Below are 19,391 nucleotides of genomic sequence, written 5' to 3'. Positions count from 1 at the left end.
TTAGAGGTAATTTACCCCCAGTGTACTTGAGGTCCCTGCGGAGCCCTCTTTGCCACGTGCCTCCAGATTTAATTAGAAACAACTTTTGAAAAATCCACCGGGCCCCTCATCACCATGAATTCTCCGGACGCCACGCCTGTAGCCCAAAGGCAGACGCTGAGATTACAGGAGCCAAAAGCCACACCCTAAGTAAACACACCTGCAACAACAAGACTTAATACAAAATAAAGTGGAAATAAAACAACGTGCTCAATAACTGTAGCTTTTCATGGCATAGAACACAGTGCAGCCATCACATTTTCCATAAATCTACAGCTTAGTAGTAGCTAATACAACTATTCAGCTGTAATTTTCTACCAGAAAAGCAAAGACACTGAGAACTGAGCAGGATAAATTTGCAGAAAAGCCTTCTATGTGTCCAGTCTGGTGCACTCAGTGCACCATTGATTTTACTGACACTTGAATGTTTTCCGCATTTCTTTACATATATAGAAGCAAAACTCAGTTCTGTTACTACAGCACATTAACTAACCCAGTCTTCAGACACAAAGTGACCGCTACAGATTATTAGTTGTGGACTTTACTGCGTCCCAGTCTTTTTCTGAAGGCTTAGATGCTTTTGAAGCTCAAGTGAAGCATGAATATCTCCATCCCACTGGACCTCCAGCGACATACCAGACAGACCCACCCCTGTGTGCACCAGCTGATGCACTGGTTCACTGGTGGGTTCTGCTTGACAGAACGACTAAATATTTAACAACATTTTAAAAGCACCAGTCTCTCTGTTCTTCCGAGTGTTGGCCAAGACCAGCAGGTTTCAGAATTAAGAGATCTGAACAACCCCAGACACAGAAATAAACCGAAGATATCTTTTGGGAGTGTCAAATTTGCACTTGACTCCTTTTTTTTGCTTGCTAACAGAGTCTGGCCTTTACTGTATATGGAAGCTTGGAGATACAATGAAAGATTAAAGGAACCAAACCATCAAATTATTATTAGTTTTTAATGAATGTGGTCAAATCTGATGGGTATAGTTCTGCAGAAATAGCAAAAGCAGAGTGGGATTGTCCAGGATATATTATTTTATATCTCCTGCCTTTTCCAGTGTTTCACTTCTGCTCCCTGCTCTGGTGGGATTACAACACTAATTCCAATTTCTTATCTAGAGCACTGAAATCTGAGGCCCGGTTTTTCTCAGGCTTTTCCTGGAGAGATAGTTGGATGTTGTGTCACTATCATCATCAAGACCACTTGATCTCTTATCTACTACTCCGAGCCTCGATGCACTCATATCTAAGGCACAAGCAAAGATCAAAATGTCTGAGGAGCATATGCATGATTTCATGTGCTTGTGCAGCTGCATGGAGAAAGTAGTAGCTACATGTGGACACAGAGGCCCTCTTTTGAGAGATTTTCCTCCACCCGGGTCAATTATATCACAGCCCACTGCCTGAGGGGATCGAGAGACAGGGAGAGAGAGGGAGCAGATTTTTCCCATTCTAAGGAGGTGATCTTCCACTTTAAGCTGGACAGCAGGTAATGAACATTGACACAAATGTGGCCCTGAACTGCCCGGTCCTCCTCCTGTCCTTTTATTCCCTCTTTCCTTCCGCTCATCCCCCACTTCTCCCGCTGCATTCCTGACATGCCTCAGGGAGACAGAGAGGGCCTCCAGGAGAGACAAACAAAGACGCACAACACACACGACACACTCACAATAGCACTAGGTTGCAGCCATTATGTGTGAGCATCGGGGGAAAATGCCTTGGTGCTTGCACATCAATAGAGAACACCAATCCAGCCTTTTCATTTGCCCTCACTTAGTTTTACTCTGTGACAACTGGCGATGGAGCTCTAGCAGCTCTAAACAATTTTTTCCCACTCCCACCCTAAATATTTTAAAGTTACACCCTTTTGGACCCATAAACTGACAACAAACCATGAAGCTCTGGCTGAGACTGTGATTTAAACTGAGTAATGCAATAAATTAGTAAGTGAATCATGACAGCCTCTCCTGCTGGTGCTGCTGGTGAGGCATGAAAGGCCTACGGCACCTCTCTGCTTAATGTCAACGCAACACTGACCTCTTCTGGTAGAAACACTACATGGCCACAACTGGTTTTTTTTTTTAGAACTTGTAGAAATTAGGTTAGACAGACGTAACTCTCTAAGGTCAGCAACAAATCGTTGTTACAATGCTGTCAGGACTCATCAGTATGAACTCTTAGTCGTAGATCTATAGTTTTAAAGTTGTCTCAGCTAAATCTGTGTACTTCTTGGACATCCAGTTGAATCTGAAGTAAGATGAACTGAAACCCTGTTGCTTTGCTGCCCCACTTCATTTCCTTCCAGCTGTACAGACTTCCATAATGGATAGGAGCTGGGCCACATAGCTTAGCGCTACATTAGCTGACTAATCTCTCGACCTTCCTCCAGCTAACCTGACCTCATGTTTCCTGGGTCCGTCTGACACAGATAACTGCTGGATTACAGCTGCCCATCGGTGCGCTATGTTTGATGACCTCTGACACACATAGATAAAAGAGGACAAAATCTCAACTCCCAAAAATAACATACAAAAAAGAAAAATCCTTGCACACTCACTGAGGTGTAGTTGGTCTTGCCCATGTTGTGGTTCTGGTTTTGGTTGAGGTTATGGTTCTCCTGCTCTCTGCACTGCAGCCCAGCCAGGTGTCTCTCCAGGGCTGCCCAGTCCATGGTGGGCAGAGGCTCTTCTTCTACCCCTTCCTCTTCTCTGTATCCTCGCATTATCCCCACAGTCCCCACACTTCCTCCTCCTCCACCGCTGCCTCCGCCACTGCTGCGACTCCCCCTGCCTTGACTGGTGCTCCGGTGGCTGGACTTAGGAGTCCCCGTGCCTGCCTGCGGTGTGCCAGGAGATTGGGGCTGGTTGTTCCTAGGCAAAATCAGATTGCCGTTTTGCTTCAGTTCATCGGGGACGGCTGCGGATGACGTGGCGGTGCGTCCACTGGGGGCCGGTAAGGGCGGGATGGTCTTGACATCCTGGAATTCTTCAGCAAGGCTGCGACTGTTCACTGTCTTCCTGTAGCCTTCACCAGCACTGTCAGCACTCACAATGCCTTCTCTGCCGTCCCCCTCACCAGAGGGCTGTGGAGAGGTATAGTCCTCTCCATACTCACTCTCCCACTCTTCTATCACCTTCTTCTTATACTCTTGGTAGTCCTCATCTTCCTCATAGTCCTCTAAGGTAACCAGGTCCAGAGAGGGGGAGGATTTGTAGTCCTCTAAAGTAGCCAGGTCAAGAGAAGGGGAGCAAGGTGTGACCTTGTTGGAGTTGGACTCTGAGCTGGAGCGACTGGATGCGTCACTCCCCAGGTCCATGCCATCCTCCCTATAATCCTGTAATGAAAAAAGAAGAGACAGAGAAAGAGATTTAGGACTGGGGAGACAGTACCCTAAAGAAAAATGTGGTACAGGGAACATGGGCCATGTTGTTGGTCTGACAGAATCAGTGAAATGACATAAAAAAAAAAAGGAGGCGTCAAAAAGAATTTAGGGAAGTGTGTAGACTTAGATTAGTCACACGGGTATTGTGGTTTGAGTCGGGCAACCACAAAAACTTCCTGTCCTGCAGGGAACTTCCTTTCTGCACAACATTTTGCAGTCACTGTCTCTTTTGTACTTGTTTTCCTCTCGCCTTAAATTCGCAGTGCTCTGGACTCTCCTACTCTTGCTTGTTTGCCTAACAGATAATCCCATTCCTTTTACATTCCTGTACATTGTTAAATGTGTATGCGTTAATGGCTTGACACACATAGACACAGCGAAGGCAGAGTCTGTGCGGCCAGAGATGTCAGAATAATAAATGCTGCCATTCCCTCCTACGTCTGCTAAGCTCCACAGGGACAAAACAGTGAGGAGCTGAGAGTGAGTGACAACGACATGTCAGTACACAACACACCAAACTGTGACACGAACAGATGAGTCTGGAGCGGATCTCTAACCTTGACTGCGATGCTCCCGCAGCGCCCCAATCTCCACCTGACTGATTAGTTCCCAGCTAATGAAAACGTCGACGGTGTTTACAGCCGTCCACAAATCTCAACTTGACCTGAGCCTTCTCTCACAGAGTTAGTCTTGTCTCTAAAGGAGCACATTATCATGGAGCCTCAACACTTTTAAAGCATAATGAAAAGCAAAGCGCACCAAAATCTCTCCCAGGGCAAAGAGAAATTAACGACACATTCCTACGCGACCGCATTATGAGCTGAAATTAATTATGAAGATTGCTGATTACTGGTTTAGACCACAAGGACTTGCAGTAGTTTTGCCTCTTGCAGAAGACAAATGAGAGAGAAATGTTAACACAGTATTATCTTAATGACAAAAAGCTTTCTTGAGACATGGCCACTGGATCACACCTGTGCAGACACCAGGCATCACAACACCATGCAGAAAATATCTACACTGGGGGGGGGGGGGAATGTGACTCAGCATCTTAGAGACTAGATATAAAAAGTGCTGATGTGGTGTAGAAAAATAAAGCCTCCCTCCGCTGAGGACGTTGCATTTCTGCGTGAAATACTAACAGGTCAAAGAGAATAGGAGAGGAGCTGCTGCAGGGATGCTGTCTGCACCAGATACAGGAGTGGGGACACAAAATATAAGATTTTTGTCATGAAGCACAGCAGGTGGTTCTTACCTAGTTAGAGCAATGTTATGAAAGAAAACTTTGGTTGTGTAGTGCATAGCCACTGAGGTGTTGAGACCTTCAGTTTGACTGGAAGGAGAGCAAATTTAGTATTAATTCCCTGCGTGATGAACAAGTTCAGCACAAGAACGTCTCATTAGTTTCATTTCCCAGACAGTAACAACATGTAACATCCCATAATCAGTTTCCTGGCATGAAAAGCTCCAGGAGCTTCTTTGTGTTTACAAATGAAGGGGGAGGACTTAAGGGCGCACGACACTATACCTGCGCTCTTGTGGGCTAATGCTATAGTAATTGATTAGAGCCGTTTTTAGCAGCCCAGTGCGCCATCCGTCACTGTTATGAGATTGTAAAACACAGTGTAACATTTAGGCTTGGAAATGTAGCAAGGCTGTTCGGATTCGTGATCAGTTTATCAGGAGCTTACAGAAGACAACAACCTTACCGGCTTGCTCATGAAAAGCCTCACCAGGCTTTCATTTTGGTTTCGCCACCCTTTATAAGTAAAGAAATAGATTTAGGAACTGGGTGGGCTTTCCTCCCCAGCGTGGAAAGACCGCTAAGCAGAAGCAGAGTAGCCTATATCCAAGCTACGATCGCGTTTCAAAATCTCGGTCACCAATCCTTTTCTTCAAGTGTTAATTCTCATTTCCTGTAGCCTCCAAACACCGCCGGGTGTCTGCGCGTTAACGCGTCGATACACGACGGTCACGAGAGCCCGATTAAAAATAATTTAATCATGTAAAGTATTTAGAGAAAATAGAATAGAGAAAGAGGCGGAAGGCGCTGTATGAGGGCAGACTGGGGCTGCTAAAGCTGATCCGCCGTGGGATTAAGCGAGCGCAGGCAGACTATAGGCTGGATTCGGCCAACAAAATACGGGAATACATGCAAATTGACAGCTGCACCTATTCCCCTCCACCCCGCAGCAGCCGGGCGGGCGTTTGGGTGTTCGGGGTGGGTGTGGGGGCTGGCCTTTTAATTTATGCCAAAGACTACTCTCACAACTCTGTCGGTCGTTTCCAAAGGGGCATCATCGCATACGCCCAGTCTTTTGCGTGCGTCGAGCTCAGACCAAGTGACATTTCTCCACGCGTGGCAGCCGCACGATTACATCTGGCAACATATTTATTGAAACAGAAACACCGACTGGAACAAGACAGCACTCACGTCATAAGAAATAAATAAATAAAGGCAACCCGCATGTGTTTCTTCAATTTGCACAGTCATTCATAGGCTACTCAAATGATGTAATGTTCCCAAAAAAGTCCCAGGAGGAACCCGATGCCCCCGGCAACAGCGGTGACAGAAACGCCCAGATATCACACAATCACACCGCGGATGTCACCCGCTACTGTGACCAAGCTGACCCCTACTCAGTACCACCATTATCGGTCAAAATTAAAGCCGAAGCCGGGAGATGAGCTAAAAGTAGTCTCGATGCAACATCACTGTCATTTAAACGAATCCATACTCACTGTCATCATCTTTGCAGCTTCCCTTCCACGTCTCAAGACATGGTAAAGTGTAAAATCCCAGCTGTTAGACAACGGCGACGGTGCTGACTCGCTTTACAGCAGCTTTATTCTAAGGGCGGGTGGCGGTGGGGCTGGTTTCGCTGGAGAAATTACAGACAGCCGGCGGATAATTCAGTACAGTCATCGCAACTGAGTGTGTAGTCTACCCACAGAGGAGAGAGCCGGAGTCTGAGACCTCACAGAAAATACAAACAATAACGCGGATGTCTTTAAATCCCAGCAGGTCAACGCTGCTTTCTCTCCTCTTCTTCCCGGCGCGCAGAGATGCCCAGCCGACAGTTTAGCCAGCGCTCTCTCGCTCCCACGTCAGCCGGGAAATAAATAGCCTGTGAGTAAAAGTGCGTCCCCTTACACTGTGGGTTTGCGCACGTTATAGAAATTCCACACAACGTTTATTGCCCAGTTATTACTCAGAAACAAGACTTAAAAACTAAGCGCACTACAAGCATGCCGCTGCTCCCCGACAGACACAGATCTTATATTTGTGGAGACTCTCTCTCTCTCCCTCCCTATTTAAGTCTGTCGCAGCCTGCCACTCTGAGGAGTGACGACGGAAAAACACAACTAAAGCCCAACCTTCTGCACCCACTGACCTTGCAAATGGTCGTAAGAAAGAGAGTGAGCGAGATGGAGAGATATAAAAAGGAGGAAACTATCTAGGTGAATTATTAAACATACTTCTGGTGTTGTGAATATAGAATAGTTTCAGACTTGTTTTAGAGCCCTTATAAAACTCAAGGATATCAAGAACACCCCCCACACCCTGTTGTTACATCTTCTATTTGGCTTCAAACATTTACAGCAAAGACTGTCATTTTCATCTTACACTGAATTACCATTTTAATGGTACACCTAGTGCAATCCAATGCAACAGCCCGGCAATAAATCCAACCTCGTGAAGGTTATAACATTCAGTTTGTGTTGAGATCATGCCACACAGGGGAGTATTCAGGTGATTTACACTAAAGTCTGCATAGCCCCACAGCCAGAGAGCCACGCAAAACGTGTTTAAAAGGCCATTAAAGGTATAAGCAAAGTCAAAACACACTGTAATAACAGCACTTTTACTGTAAAAATAAATACTTATTCAGCTACAGCACAAAAGTGCAAGTTGACTACCAAACACTTGATTGCATATGGCTATGCTGCACTACGGGAATCCTCAGGTATGCTCACATCTATACAGCTTTTCCAAACAAGAGAAAATATTCAGTGAATGGCAGTTCTTTTATTGGGGTCAGAGGTCAGAGAAGATGTGATATGAAGGCAACAGCAACTCAACCATTCGTTACAAGCAAGGTATGCAGGAGAGCATCCTCGAACACAGATGTGCAACTTTGAAGCAGATGGGCAGCAGAAGACCACACCGAGTCCAACACCTCTCAGTTAAGAACAGGAAACTGAAGCTTTGATTCATATCGGCTCAACAAAATTGGACAGTTGAAGATTGGAAAAATGTTGCCTGGTCTGATGAGACTCTGCACTGCAGCATGTAGATGGTTAGGTCAGAATTTGGCTTAAACAACATGGAAGCGTTGATCCATCCCGCTTTGTATCAACGGTTCGGGCTGCTAATGGTGATGAAATGGTGCGGGGAATGTTTCCTTGGCACATCTTGGGCTCCTAAGTATCAGCAGGATAACGTGCCATCTTAAACTGGTTTCTTGGACATGAAATGAAGTTCACTGCACTCAAATGGTCTCCACAGTCACTGGATCTCAGTCCAGTAGAGCACCTTTAGGATGTGGTGGAATGCGAGAGTCACGTCATGGATGTAGAGCCAATAAATTTGCAGCAACTGTGTGAAGTTGTCGTGCCAATATGGACCAAAATCTCAGAAGAATGTTTCCAGCACCTTGTTGAATATATGCCATGAAGAATTAAGGCATTGAATGTGTTTTGGGCTGTTGGATAGACAAAGAAAAAAATCAGTGGCAGCTCTATTTTCCTGGGCAATCACATTTTCAAGAAAAAAATCATCAGTAATGAAAATAATTGTTACTTACAACTCTAAATTGCACTAAATCATATAATTAACGACATCAGTCAGATGGATGTAAGACAACTTTCCACTGTGATTGCAGCAGATGCTCACTTCTTTTTTGGCATGTATTAATCTGTATTAATGTTTATTTTATTTTAATTGATTTACTTTTTTCCTTCGTAGGGACGGTATGTATGAAGTCACTAAACCAGTCAAATGAGTTGTCACACACACACACACACACACACACACACACACACACACACACACACACACACACACACACACACACACACACACACACACACACACACACACACACACACACAGATGTCAGCTGCGGTGTCAGAGCTGAAGAGGGGTTAACACCAACTTGGCATGATATCTCCATGTTGCATTCTGTTTCTTCTTGCAGCAGCTGGTAATTTACATAGCACGAAATCGAGATCAAGCTAAATGTCAATGATAACCCAATCTCAACCACCGCAGGAGTAAAATGCAGTCCAAAGCTTTTTTATAATGAGTGTTTTGATTAGAGGCTGTTCTGTGTCTCTCGAGTGGTAAGCCAAACATCTGAAAATATAAAAGCACTACAGCAATGATGTTGAGAATCTCTCAGTCCCTCACAGCTTTAGCCTTTCTGCACGGCCGGCTGGGCTCTGCAGAGATTTGTAGTTTTTTTTGAAGGATGGGAGCTGTCTTCCGATATGGTGCGTTGCATATATAATAGTAGCACAAAGGAGTTCATCCATATAATAAGAGAGCAGTACTTCAAAGACCCCTGGCTGAGCCTGTCCTTACACTGCAGTAGGGACAGCACTAGTAGGGATCTCCCTAAAGAGGAGACAGCAGGAGTCCTGCCTATTGGTACCACTCCATTCCCCACTGCTGCTTTCAACTCTCTTATCAGCCCTTCCACTCCACCCCTCTGCATTTCCTCCCTAATTCCCCAAACATTAATCGGTCATAGTCAAGTAAAATGAAGAGTTGTAGAGTTAACTCAGAGCCTGTAAGGCGGATAAACTGCTTTGGGGGGGTTGGGGTTATCCTGTAGAGAATTTGAAGACTGTAAGTTCACATGCTCACCAGGCAATTAATTTATCATTAATTTGTCAACAGGAGGGCAGCATTGTTTAGGTCACTCTTGCACTCACGCAGGCACACACAGTTTGCTGTCTTTGAAGTTTCCATTCCTCTTTAGCGTCAAAGACTCTAAAAACAGTTTTGACATGGCATCCTACCCTTCAGTGGGTTGTTCCACAAAACAATAAAAGCAGCAACAAGCTCAGAGCCAGGAGGGCCAGATGAAGACGTCCATGATCTGTCACATCAAAGCTCTGTGATGCATGTCCTCATCACACCTGGCAAAAAAAAGATGCCTTTTTTTCTGTACTTTTGATTGAGGGGGTGGTCAAAGATAGTTCACCATGCAACACTTCCATCGCCTCAGATCATTCATTCCTCCCACTCTTGTTTTTCCCTCCTCTACTTTACTAAGAAGCAGAGGTGCGGTGCCTGTCAAACTGCCGGTCACCCGGCTTTACCAATCACCGAGGGGCAGGAACACGTGGAAAAACAGCCCATTCTAGATCTACAGTATCTGGGAAAGCTTTGCTCTATCTGCCAGCCTACCAGTCCATCCGTAGCAGATATCTGGCAGGAATCACAGAAGGCCCATTACTGACAGAGAGATAAGGCTGGAGAAAAGAATGCCCCTCAGATAATACTGAAAAGTCAGGCAACATCTTCCTCTGCTTATATCTGTCTCACAGGCATTTAAAAAACAGGGAGCTCCTGACAGTCAGCGAGAAATTGAACCTGTCTCTGGCTTGTCAGGAACTCACTGACTCCAGTGGAGAGACACCAAAAGTGACCTTGGAGGATTCTCTCTTCTCCCTCTCACTTCCTTCTTTTCGGGGACTGAGAAAGGGAGTTCACCCTGAAATCAAACTCTGACTGAGCCAGCTGACAGAAAATGAAGCATCAGAAACATGACTGTGGTACAACCTGCAGATGGGAAATGTCCTGCCTGGTTATGAGTAACACGGGGCAAAAAGAGGCCAGACACTCAACACACAGTTCTTTCACAGTGTCATGTCTTTTTTAGGTGAAGAAGACACAATCCTGGCTGTCATGAAATCTTTACACTTCCCTCATACCCTGTCCACACTTCTACTACCCACTTAAAGCTTTTGTGTCAAGAAGTTGTGCTCTTTACTACGGTGAGTACATATGCAGATTTCTACCCATACTTCGGGCTATGTTGTTACCTCCTCCTCAAAACTGTAACTATATAAAAACATTAGCAGCTCAGCTTAGGTTGCTAGTGGAAACTGTTGAAAACAAAGGCAACTTGAAGCAAGTAAGTGTAAGCAGTCTTCAGTAAAACACATCTAGCAAGGCCATTATCATTGCACAGCTTCTCTTCAAAACACACTGCTCTCTGTCACAGGGAATAAGTTGTGACATTTACACAGAAACTGCATAGCAGTATAAAATGATAACAATGAAAAAACAGGAAATGTTATAAATAACTATAGCTCTATGAATAGTGACTGTGCATCACAAATAAATGAACAAATATGAGCAAAGTCACGTGGGAGAATATAATCAAACATGCAAGAACACAGCAAAAATTGTAAATGTTTAAGACTTCAATATTTCCAAACTGCTGCAGCTCCCTAAGAGTGTCTATTAACACATCCAAAGTAAAATGTTCTTTGGTGTTGGCGTCATTTGAGTGAGTTTATAAAATTAGCTCAACTTGTTAGAGATCTCATTACACTCAAATTCAATTTTTTGGTCACACCAGCAGCGATGAGTCTGTTTGTCAACTGCAGGAGGAAGGAAACAATGTGCAACACTCGTATGTAGTTGGGTGGATTCGTGGAAGCTGCCCATACCCCAACATCATAACAGCTGGACAATGACGCACTATTTTCGAGACACTAAATTATAGGTTATCACTTAACAAGGCACGGGCAGACATATAATGACATACACTGCAAGCCTAACTCAAACCTTAACCAGCAGGTGAGCAGACCTTTGGTGGGCACACCCGCCAGAAGTCTACTGGGCACTGCTCACATTGTTTTTAAAATGGTTTTGAAGTTAAAGAAGGAACCCCTGCAAAGCCTGAAATATTTTATTACTAAATTTGAACATGTTTGAAAAAGTGTTAAAATAACTCCACGAGCAGCTGCTGTAATACGATGACTGGGCAGCCTTTAAGCTTAAAGGAGCTTGATTTGAATCCATCCCAGACCAATTCCTGTATGTCATCCCCGTCTCTCTACTCTCCTGTCTCCTTTTATCCATCTTATCCCCCCCAAAAATGAACTTTAATTCAACACTGGACACAAATTTCAATATAAACCTAAATATTGTGTCAAATGTAATAAAAAATACATAATAAATTACAAAACACTGATGTGATGTGTTACTTTTGAGGCATACTCCTATTCAAATTACAGTTCAATTCTGCAATATAAATAAAAAGCGTTTCAGACTAAATTGTCTGGAAAATCAGTTAAAAACCTATTAACAAAAGAAAACAACAAGACCAGAATATCTCCAGTACACGCTAAATCTGATCATTCAAAATATAAGCATCACATTATTGTAAAAGTTATATAATAATATTATTTTTTCTTTACAGAACCTAAATTACAAAATGTATTAGGCAGGCAACAAAAGGAGCAGATAATAAAATAACATGTATTCCATACATGCTACATCACAATGAAGCGTTAAACTCTCCCGTGCAGTTCTAATACACCCCAAGTCATTAAAGGACGAGTTATTTACACCGTTATTCATTTTAATACATCAAAAGCCTCTGAGTACATACATCTTTTTGCCACATTTCCTGCAACATGCACACAAAGTACCACACAAAGCAGTTTGTGCCTTGAGACAGCAGCGGCAGGATGCAGACTGTGTGATGATGAATAGAGATGTCAGGTGGCAACAATAGAGGTTGGATCCGTAACTGGCCGACTGACCCGCTGTTCTAAATAGAATGGGTGGCCAAACCATTGAGCCTGGCCATCAATCTCCTTCCCAAACACAATGATGATTTACTCCATTCAAATTACTGGGGGACTGAAAGAAAAAAGTCTGTGTGTGTTAGTGTGTCTGTGAATTTCTGGGTGTTCTTTATTTCCCAGGAAACTATATGTAAGTGTGTGTATGTGTGCTGTGAGGCATAGCCCTGCACTTCGTATTGTGTTTCTGAAATGGTGTTTACACAATCTGTCGAACCCCGATGCCCGTGTCTGACTGCAGCGCTAATACCTGACTGTAATATATTGATCTTCCCTCCTATACTGTATATCCAACCAACAATTTCACTTGCTAACGAAGTGTGAAATGAATTGTGAGAGCAACATCTTGTCCAACGTACATACAAGCACTCACAGCTATTAGATTCATTTAAATGGGAAGCACGTCAGGTTCCAGTCTGCAGTGTAGCATGTGCAGTGTGGACAAACTGAGACCAAATTTGTTTAATCTAGCTTGGTTTATAGGATAAATGGCTCGCTCACAGTGGTAGACAGTGTTTTGCACAGCTTAGCATTCATAAAGAAGCTTTAAATCCAAACTAGCAATTACAGAAAAGACCAGAATATGTGCATATGGCCATAACCATAAAGAGAGATTGGGTGGGAACTCAGACAGTGATAAATGTGAGGAAGGAAGAGTATATAGTGTTACAGAGGGGGAGGAGGAAGACAATTACAGAGATGTAGATGTTGAGGAAGATGAGAATGTCTCTAATGATAATCACTGGCGAAATCAGAATGATTACAGCCATGCTTGTGCTGATGAAAATGATAGTTTCTAACACCATAGTTATCAGTGAGAGGATGATCACGATAACAAACATGATTAATCAAAACCAATACGGTTGGCATACATCTAAACAGCTACAAAGTAAAACTAGAAGCCTGCTAAATCTAGTCAAAGATCGTTATGCTGCAGGGAAGCAAATTTCAGACGTAACCTCCCCAGGGGGACTGCGACCAGCAGAGTTGGAAAAAGTCATCCAAGTCATTAATGAAGTTATGACCATAGTCACCGCTGTGGCAAAAGATCTTAATCGCTTGCAAGAGTCGAGGACCGAGACCTGCTCCCGACCTATTTAGTTGACGGCGCACTAATGCTAATTAGAGTGAAAGAAGCAAAGGTTTGTAATCTGATCAATTAGCTCAGCCAGGGGAGGCGTCCTGTGGGGCCGTGGAAAGACTCGGGCTCAGGACTGTGGAGAACATTTTCCTGAATGCCACAGAAGACACTTGAAGGTTTGCATGACGGTCCTAATGCTCTCACTCCTCTTTACTTTTCCCCAAAACACACTCAGCTCTCTTCTTCTCTTTCTGCAACATGGCAGAAAACATCCACGACAATTTAAGAGTCAGATTATAGAGACAGAGACTCTGAAACTATGTCAGGTCCCAATCCTCAGTCTCTTTCGCTCACTCGCTCTCTGATGCCGCCTGGCACCCCTACTCTGTGGTTTCTGCGCCCTGTCAGCAATACAGCCAGACAGAGATATGCATCCACACTGCCCTGTGCCCATCTCCACGCTGTGCAGTGCGCATATGTCCACACAATTTACTGCCCACACCAAATTCAATCACTTCTCTGGTGTTTTGTGCAGGCCTCGCACCTGCTGTTCCCAACCTCCTCTCATAAACGAATAAACATCCAGAGATTGGAGAGGAAGAGAGAGGAGAGGCAGCGGGAGGTGATTTAAGGAGCAAATTAAACTAGGAAGGACTGAATGAGCTGGAAAAAGAAAGGAAATAGGTTGATGGGTGATATGACAAAAGGAGGCTATTCTATTCTTTGCAGTGAATCTTTTTCACCCAGTCGAAAACAGGCCATGTATTTCACACTAGTCTGCAGGTTTTAGAACCAGTCTGGCACTAAAATGAGCACTGATGACCTTCAGCTTATACCCTTTGAATGCATCCAAAGTGTTCTTAAGGTCAGCTATACTTAATTAGAAAGTTGCAGTAATACATGAATGGTACACTGTCTAAATTGGTTATTGATGTCTCCCAGAATCATTCGTAATAACAGAAAAATACCACAACTAATAGTAAACGTATATATCACTGTTATAAGATATATAAGAACCACAGGAAGGCAGAATTGGGGATCCAATGACACAGGCCCAGTCCTGTTTGTATACTACTTGACAGAGGCAGTAACTGGCAGAGCTGCAATCACTGATTGAAATGAAATACACTGTATCAGCGTGAGATGTGCCTTCATGACAAAGAAGAAGAACAGCAGCTGTAGTGTCCTTGCTATACTGTCTTGTCTTGAGGTGGCAGCAGGTGGCTCTGGGATTTCAATACATCTGACAGGTCGCTGATGTAACTTACTCTGCAGTGTGAAGTATTATCTTAAGAGCTTTAAACTTTAAAGGTTCAAATAAATGGGTAAACATTGTGTTTTTAACATTTGCGAAACCTTCAGCGAGACCAAATGCAACCTATTTTATCTGGCATGACCGATCAATTATCACCCAGACATTTACATTAGTTTAAAGTACCCTCTATAAAAGCAGTATTTCCAAAATGTTTTTTCAACAACAAAAATAAGAAAAATTATGCATTTTAAAATTTTAGACAAAATAAAAGTTGACACAAAAGTGTCAACAAACACAGGAAGGTGTTTTTTCTGCATAAATCATATTTGTTTAACCCGGTTCTGTCTAAAATGTATACCAGAGTCCATCCACACACGAATTCCAAGAATCCTTGCGGTAATTAAAGCAGGTAATTAAGTACTTTGTCTAAACCCCAAAGTTCACAAATTAATGACACACTGAATGATTCTAAAATTTTATCAGCATTAAGACAAATATCTGTGCTTGAGTGCTAATTGCCTCTCAGCAGTCCTTTAAACACAGATTCCCCTTTTCTCTTTTTTGATTTTAGTCAAAAAAAGGAAGTTTTTAGACAAATATATAATTTTTGTAGTTTTGCCTCTGCACATCACCACACTGATCAAGCGAGATACGATTAAAGTGGAGACTTTCAGCAGTCCTTGTTTTGCATATATCATTTTCCAAGGTTCAAAAGTAATCGGATAATTAACTGATGAGCAATTAACTGATAAATTAAGTAGATAAAAGATCTAGAGTTAATGCCAAGCGTTGAGCTTGAAGTTTTGGACTTTTCACTGGAACTCTCTGTATGAGGCCCAAAGAGATGTTGATGCAAGTGATGGAGGCCATCACTGAAAAAAAATAAACTTTTGGAGAAACAGCAAAAACTGAAGCAGACCGATTTAGAATCGTTCTTAAAAAGAAGGAAGACACTGATCAGCAGAAGAGTGAGTGAGTGATAGCAGAATTATTCCCACAGTTAAATGAAACAACTTCACAATATCCAATCAAATGAGCAGTCTTGAGGAGGTAGGCGAAGTCTACAGTCAAGAGACACCTTTATGGATGTAAATACAGAGGGTTGCAAGGTGCAAACCACTGGTTACACTAAAGAATAAGAGGTCAGATTAGACTCTGAGCCTCCACATTAATGGAAAAGAATTCTTTAGACAGAAACCAATATGATCTTGTGCCAGAAGGATGGACAGAGAAAAGTGCAGCAAAGGAGAGAAACGGCTCATGATCCAAAGCCTTCCACATTATCTGTCAAAACTGGTGAAGGCAGCATTATAGCATGAGCATGTATAGGTGCTTTTGGAACTGGGTCAGTAGTAATTACTGATGAGGTGATTGCTGATAGAAGAGGCAGGATGAATTGTGAAGTGTACAGGACTATACTCACTGATGAGACTCAACCAAACGTGCTTCACAGCACACATGGATAATAACCCAAAGCAGAGTGTAAAAGCAACCCAAGAGTTTCTCAAGGCAAAGATGTGATATTCTTCAATGGCCAAGACTGTCACCTGATCTAAGCTCAACAGAGGATGTTTTTCAGTTACCCACAGGCAATTCCAAGACTAACAAACAAGCAGCAACCAAAGGTAGCAGCAGTAAAGGCCTGACAGACCATCTCCAAGGAAGAGAGAGCATTTGGTGATGTCCATGAGTCCAGGATTTTGGGGCAATCAGTGACTGCAAAGGATTTTCATTTAAGCATTAAAAACAATCCTGATATGTTAGCTAGTCCAGTTACTTCTGAGCCTCTGAAAATGGGAGGCTAGGTATAAAAATAACTTTATTTCCTCAACAGTCTGTTCCAATTTTTTATTAAACTCCTAGAATGAAGCTGAAAGTCTGCACTTAAACAGACCTTGAATGTTTGATTTGAAATCCACTGTTGTGGTGTATCAGTGTTCAAATACTGTGTATCGGGTAAAACCAAAAGCAGTCTTTACATTTAATTTAACTATCAGCCTCTTCAACAGACAAGCTGCAATCTTGGGCCTCTTTGTTTATTACCGTAATTACAGAGAAGAGCCATGTGTTTCCCAGTGACTCGGATGGTTAAGTCTTATTCTGATGCATATGCTGCAGGGCATCATGCCTTTCATACTTTTTACATATTAATAGTTTGTGTCCTTAAAAGTCTTCTTCAAGTTGTTGTAGGAGAACATTGGCATTTGGACGATACAAATCCTGATACTCATTTTCAATAACATTCCTAACTGGACTTCATTTCCATCTTCTAAGTCTCGTAATTGCAATGACGTCTGGCTTTGATAAAGGGGATTGGTTTAATTTTTCTCTTATCATGTCTTGCCAAAATTTAATTGATTTTTGTTTAATATATTATTTTTGTTTGGGGAGCATTGCTTCTGTGTATATTCTTTCACTTGATAGCTTATCTCATTATTTTTCCAAATTCCTAAAAGCATGCAAATCAAAATGATTACCCTTAGCCTATTAGTGTGCACAAACTCATTTACGTCTTCCCTGCTCCTTCTCCCCCAAAGCAGCATTAGATATCCATGTAATGGCTCTCTAATGATTGGTTTTCGTCCCGTGAAGGATAATGGGGTCAAATTTTCCTTCAATATTTTAATCTAAAATTTCACCACAGTTAACGGTAACTTAGTTTGTCTTTATGTTATAAATGCTATGAGAGCTTCCTTAAACTGCACTTTTGAGGATCTTTAACACATTTTTTTCTTATAATCTAATCTTAGTTTCAGAAATTTGAAAAAAATTTGTGAAATACATACGAAGTTTAAACTTATACTGAGCTGTCCATTATTCAGCATCTGTGAATGGATGTATTTTGACATTTTTAAAAACGGTAGTCAGCAGGCTTTTTTGATGTAATAATCTTTCTTCCCCACAGGAGATCATAGACTTTCAAAAAAAGGAGAGTATTGCACAGCTAATGGTCCATATCATCACTCCACACTTACTGTACAGCATTTATGGTAAATGGATTGCATTTATACAGCACTTTTCTTGTCTTACTGACCAATCAAACCACTTAGCATTACAAGTCACTTATCGAACTGACAGCTGCAGTTTCACTTCTTTCATGTCTTTGGCACAAACATGTGGATCATCAAGGATGAGATTTCTAAACCGGAGCTGTTGGAGCCTCTGGTGCTGCTGGCCAACAGGGTACCATTGCAAACTGATATAGAGGGGTTAATGTTAGGCAGGGTTAGGGTAAGGCCACTGTTAGCTGAAGATGAAGCAAGAGGACGTGATGTGATTAAGACATGTGATGAAGCAGTGAGATAGGAGGAAAGGCACGAGTGTGGAAGTGAGTTTAGGGACTTTAACCCTTTATTGACCAAGAGTTATACAGGCCTAATGGACTTATTTTCTAAACGTAAAATTACAAATTACTTTCAGGAACCATTTGAATTTTCTCAAAATGGTTATGAAGAATGGTAATACGAAGCGCACACGGTAAAATCTAGGTGGAACTGACTTCTTCTGTCTGTGTTCAGGGAGTAGTACCTTGTCACACCAAATATCTGTATAGAGGTTAAATGTTGGTACATGATGATGGCTGACATGATGGAGAGAAGGAAGGTCGATACGTGCAGAAGAGCACTTGGAAGGGAAGCAACGCCGGGAGCATTGGAGATGGATCCAAACTATTCTATCACTGTGTAGAGAAAGAGAAATGAAGAAAAGGTAATCTTTAAGGAAGAGTATGTAAGAGTAAGAGTATATTGTGAAGGTGAAAAGAGCATGTGTGTGTATGCCCCACACTGTAAGTTGGATGGGGTATACATATTAAATAAGGTGGATGCGTATGCTCCATCAGTCTGAAGAGAAAGTAAAATTCTGAAGTAAACTGGATGAAATGGTAAAGTGTCCGCAGGGAGGTTAGGATGGTGATTGCAGCAGACTTCAGTGGACATGCAGGTGAAAGGAACAGAGAAAAGGACAGATGGTTGCAGACATTGCAAAGAGAGGGTTGGTGGGACAGAGGGTGTGATGGATTCAGATGATCTGCTGTGGTGACCCCTAAATGGACCAGCTGACAAAAAGCAGTATCGTGTTTGCATCACAACGACTCCTGTAACTACTGAAAATCTAACAGAACCTAACAGATAATTTAATTGCAAAATACTCACACACAGAATATGCCTTAAGAAAGTAGCCTAATGATACAGTAATTGAGATGACAGCGAGGAAATGAGATCAGATTATAGTAGTTTAAATTATAATGGACTTCTCTTTGAAGTGGATTACATAATACAACAGCGATGATTAGAGCTAATCCACGACCACAGTGCACGGATGATGGAAGAATCAGTGAATGGATTGCCAGAAAACTACCAGAAAACTGTGGTTTGGTTGCTGTAATTACATCTGTCATTTGTTAATAAAGACAATCTGAGGAGATTGGGTTAAAAAAGAACAGATGTCCACAAACCTCTGGTCATCTTAGTTTTGCTATTAACTAACAGCAGGGGAACTAGTAGGGCAGATAATCATAGGACTGCTTTCCATGAGCAGAATTCCTCTGTTCGTGATTTCAGTGATGCTATGACATGTATTTCATTCGTTTAAAATACATTCATCAAATGCACCTGCAGAAAAAAAGTTACTTCAAGGTTTGAACATTTTCTCCACATAAAAGTCATTAAGTACGCAGGGTTAGTTCAACCTGAACCACTGAAAGAGCCATAATGGTAGCCCGCCACTCCAGCAGAGAGGCATGCCCTGTTAGAGGCACTGCCAAAAGCAGCACCTCAGCCATTTGGCAGAGAA

The 19,391-nt window shown here is 42.6% G+C and overlaps 1 protein-coding gene across 1 annotated transcript in view; it reads right to left on the bottom strand.

Annotated features, from left to right (window-relative positions):
* The window catches only part of schip1 (schwannomin interacting protein 1), a 231,447-nt gene that overhangs the window by 36,085 nt on the left and 175,971 nt on the right, over positions 1-19,391 (bottom strand). Inside the window, exon 9 of the mRNA XM_026191808.2 lies at positions 2,605-3,381. Coding sequence (XP_026047593.1) covers positions 2,605-3,381 — 777 coding nt within the window. The remainder of the gene's footprint in view (positions 1-2,604; positions 3,382-19,391) is intronic.

This window comes from Astatotilapia calliptera, chromosome 14 (genome assembly GCF_964374335.1).
Source record: "Astatotilapia calliptera chromosome 14, fAstCal68.1, whole genome shotgun sequence".
In the NCBI taxonomy this organism is placed as follows: Eukaryota; Metazoa; Chordata; class Actinopteri; order Cichliformes; family Cichlidae; genus Astatotilapia; species Astatotilapia calliptera.
The sequence above is the reverse complement of the archived record's forward strand: the minus strand, read 5'-3'. Positions and strand labels throughout refer to the sequence as shown.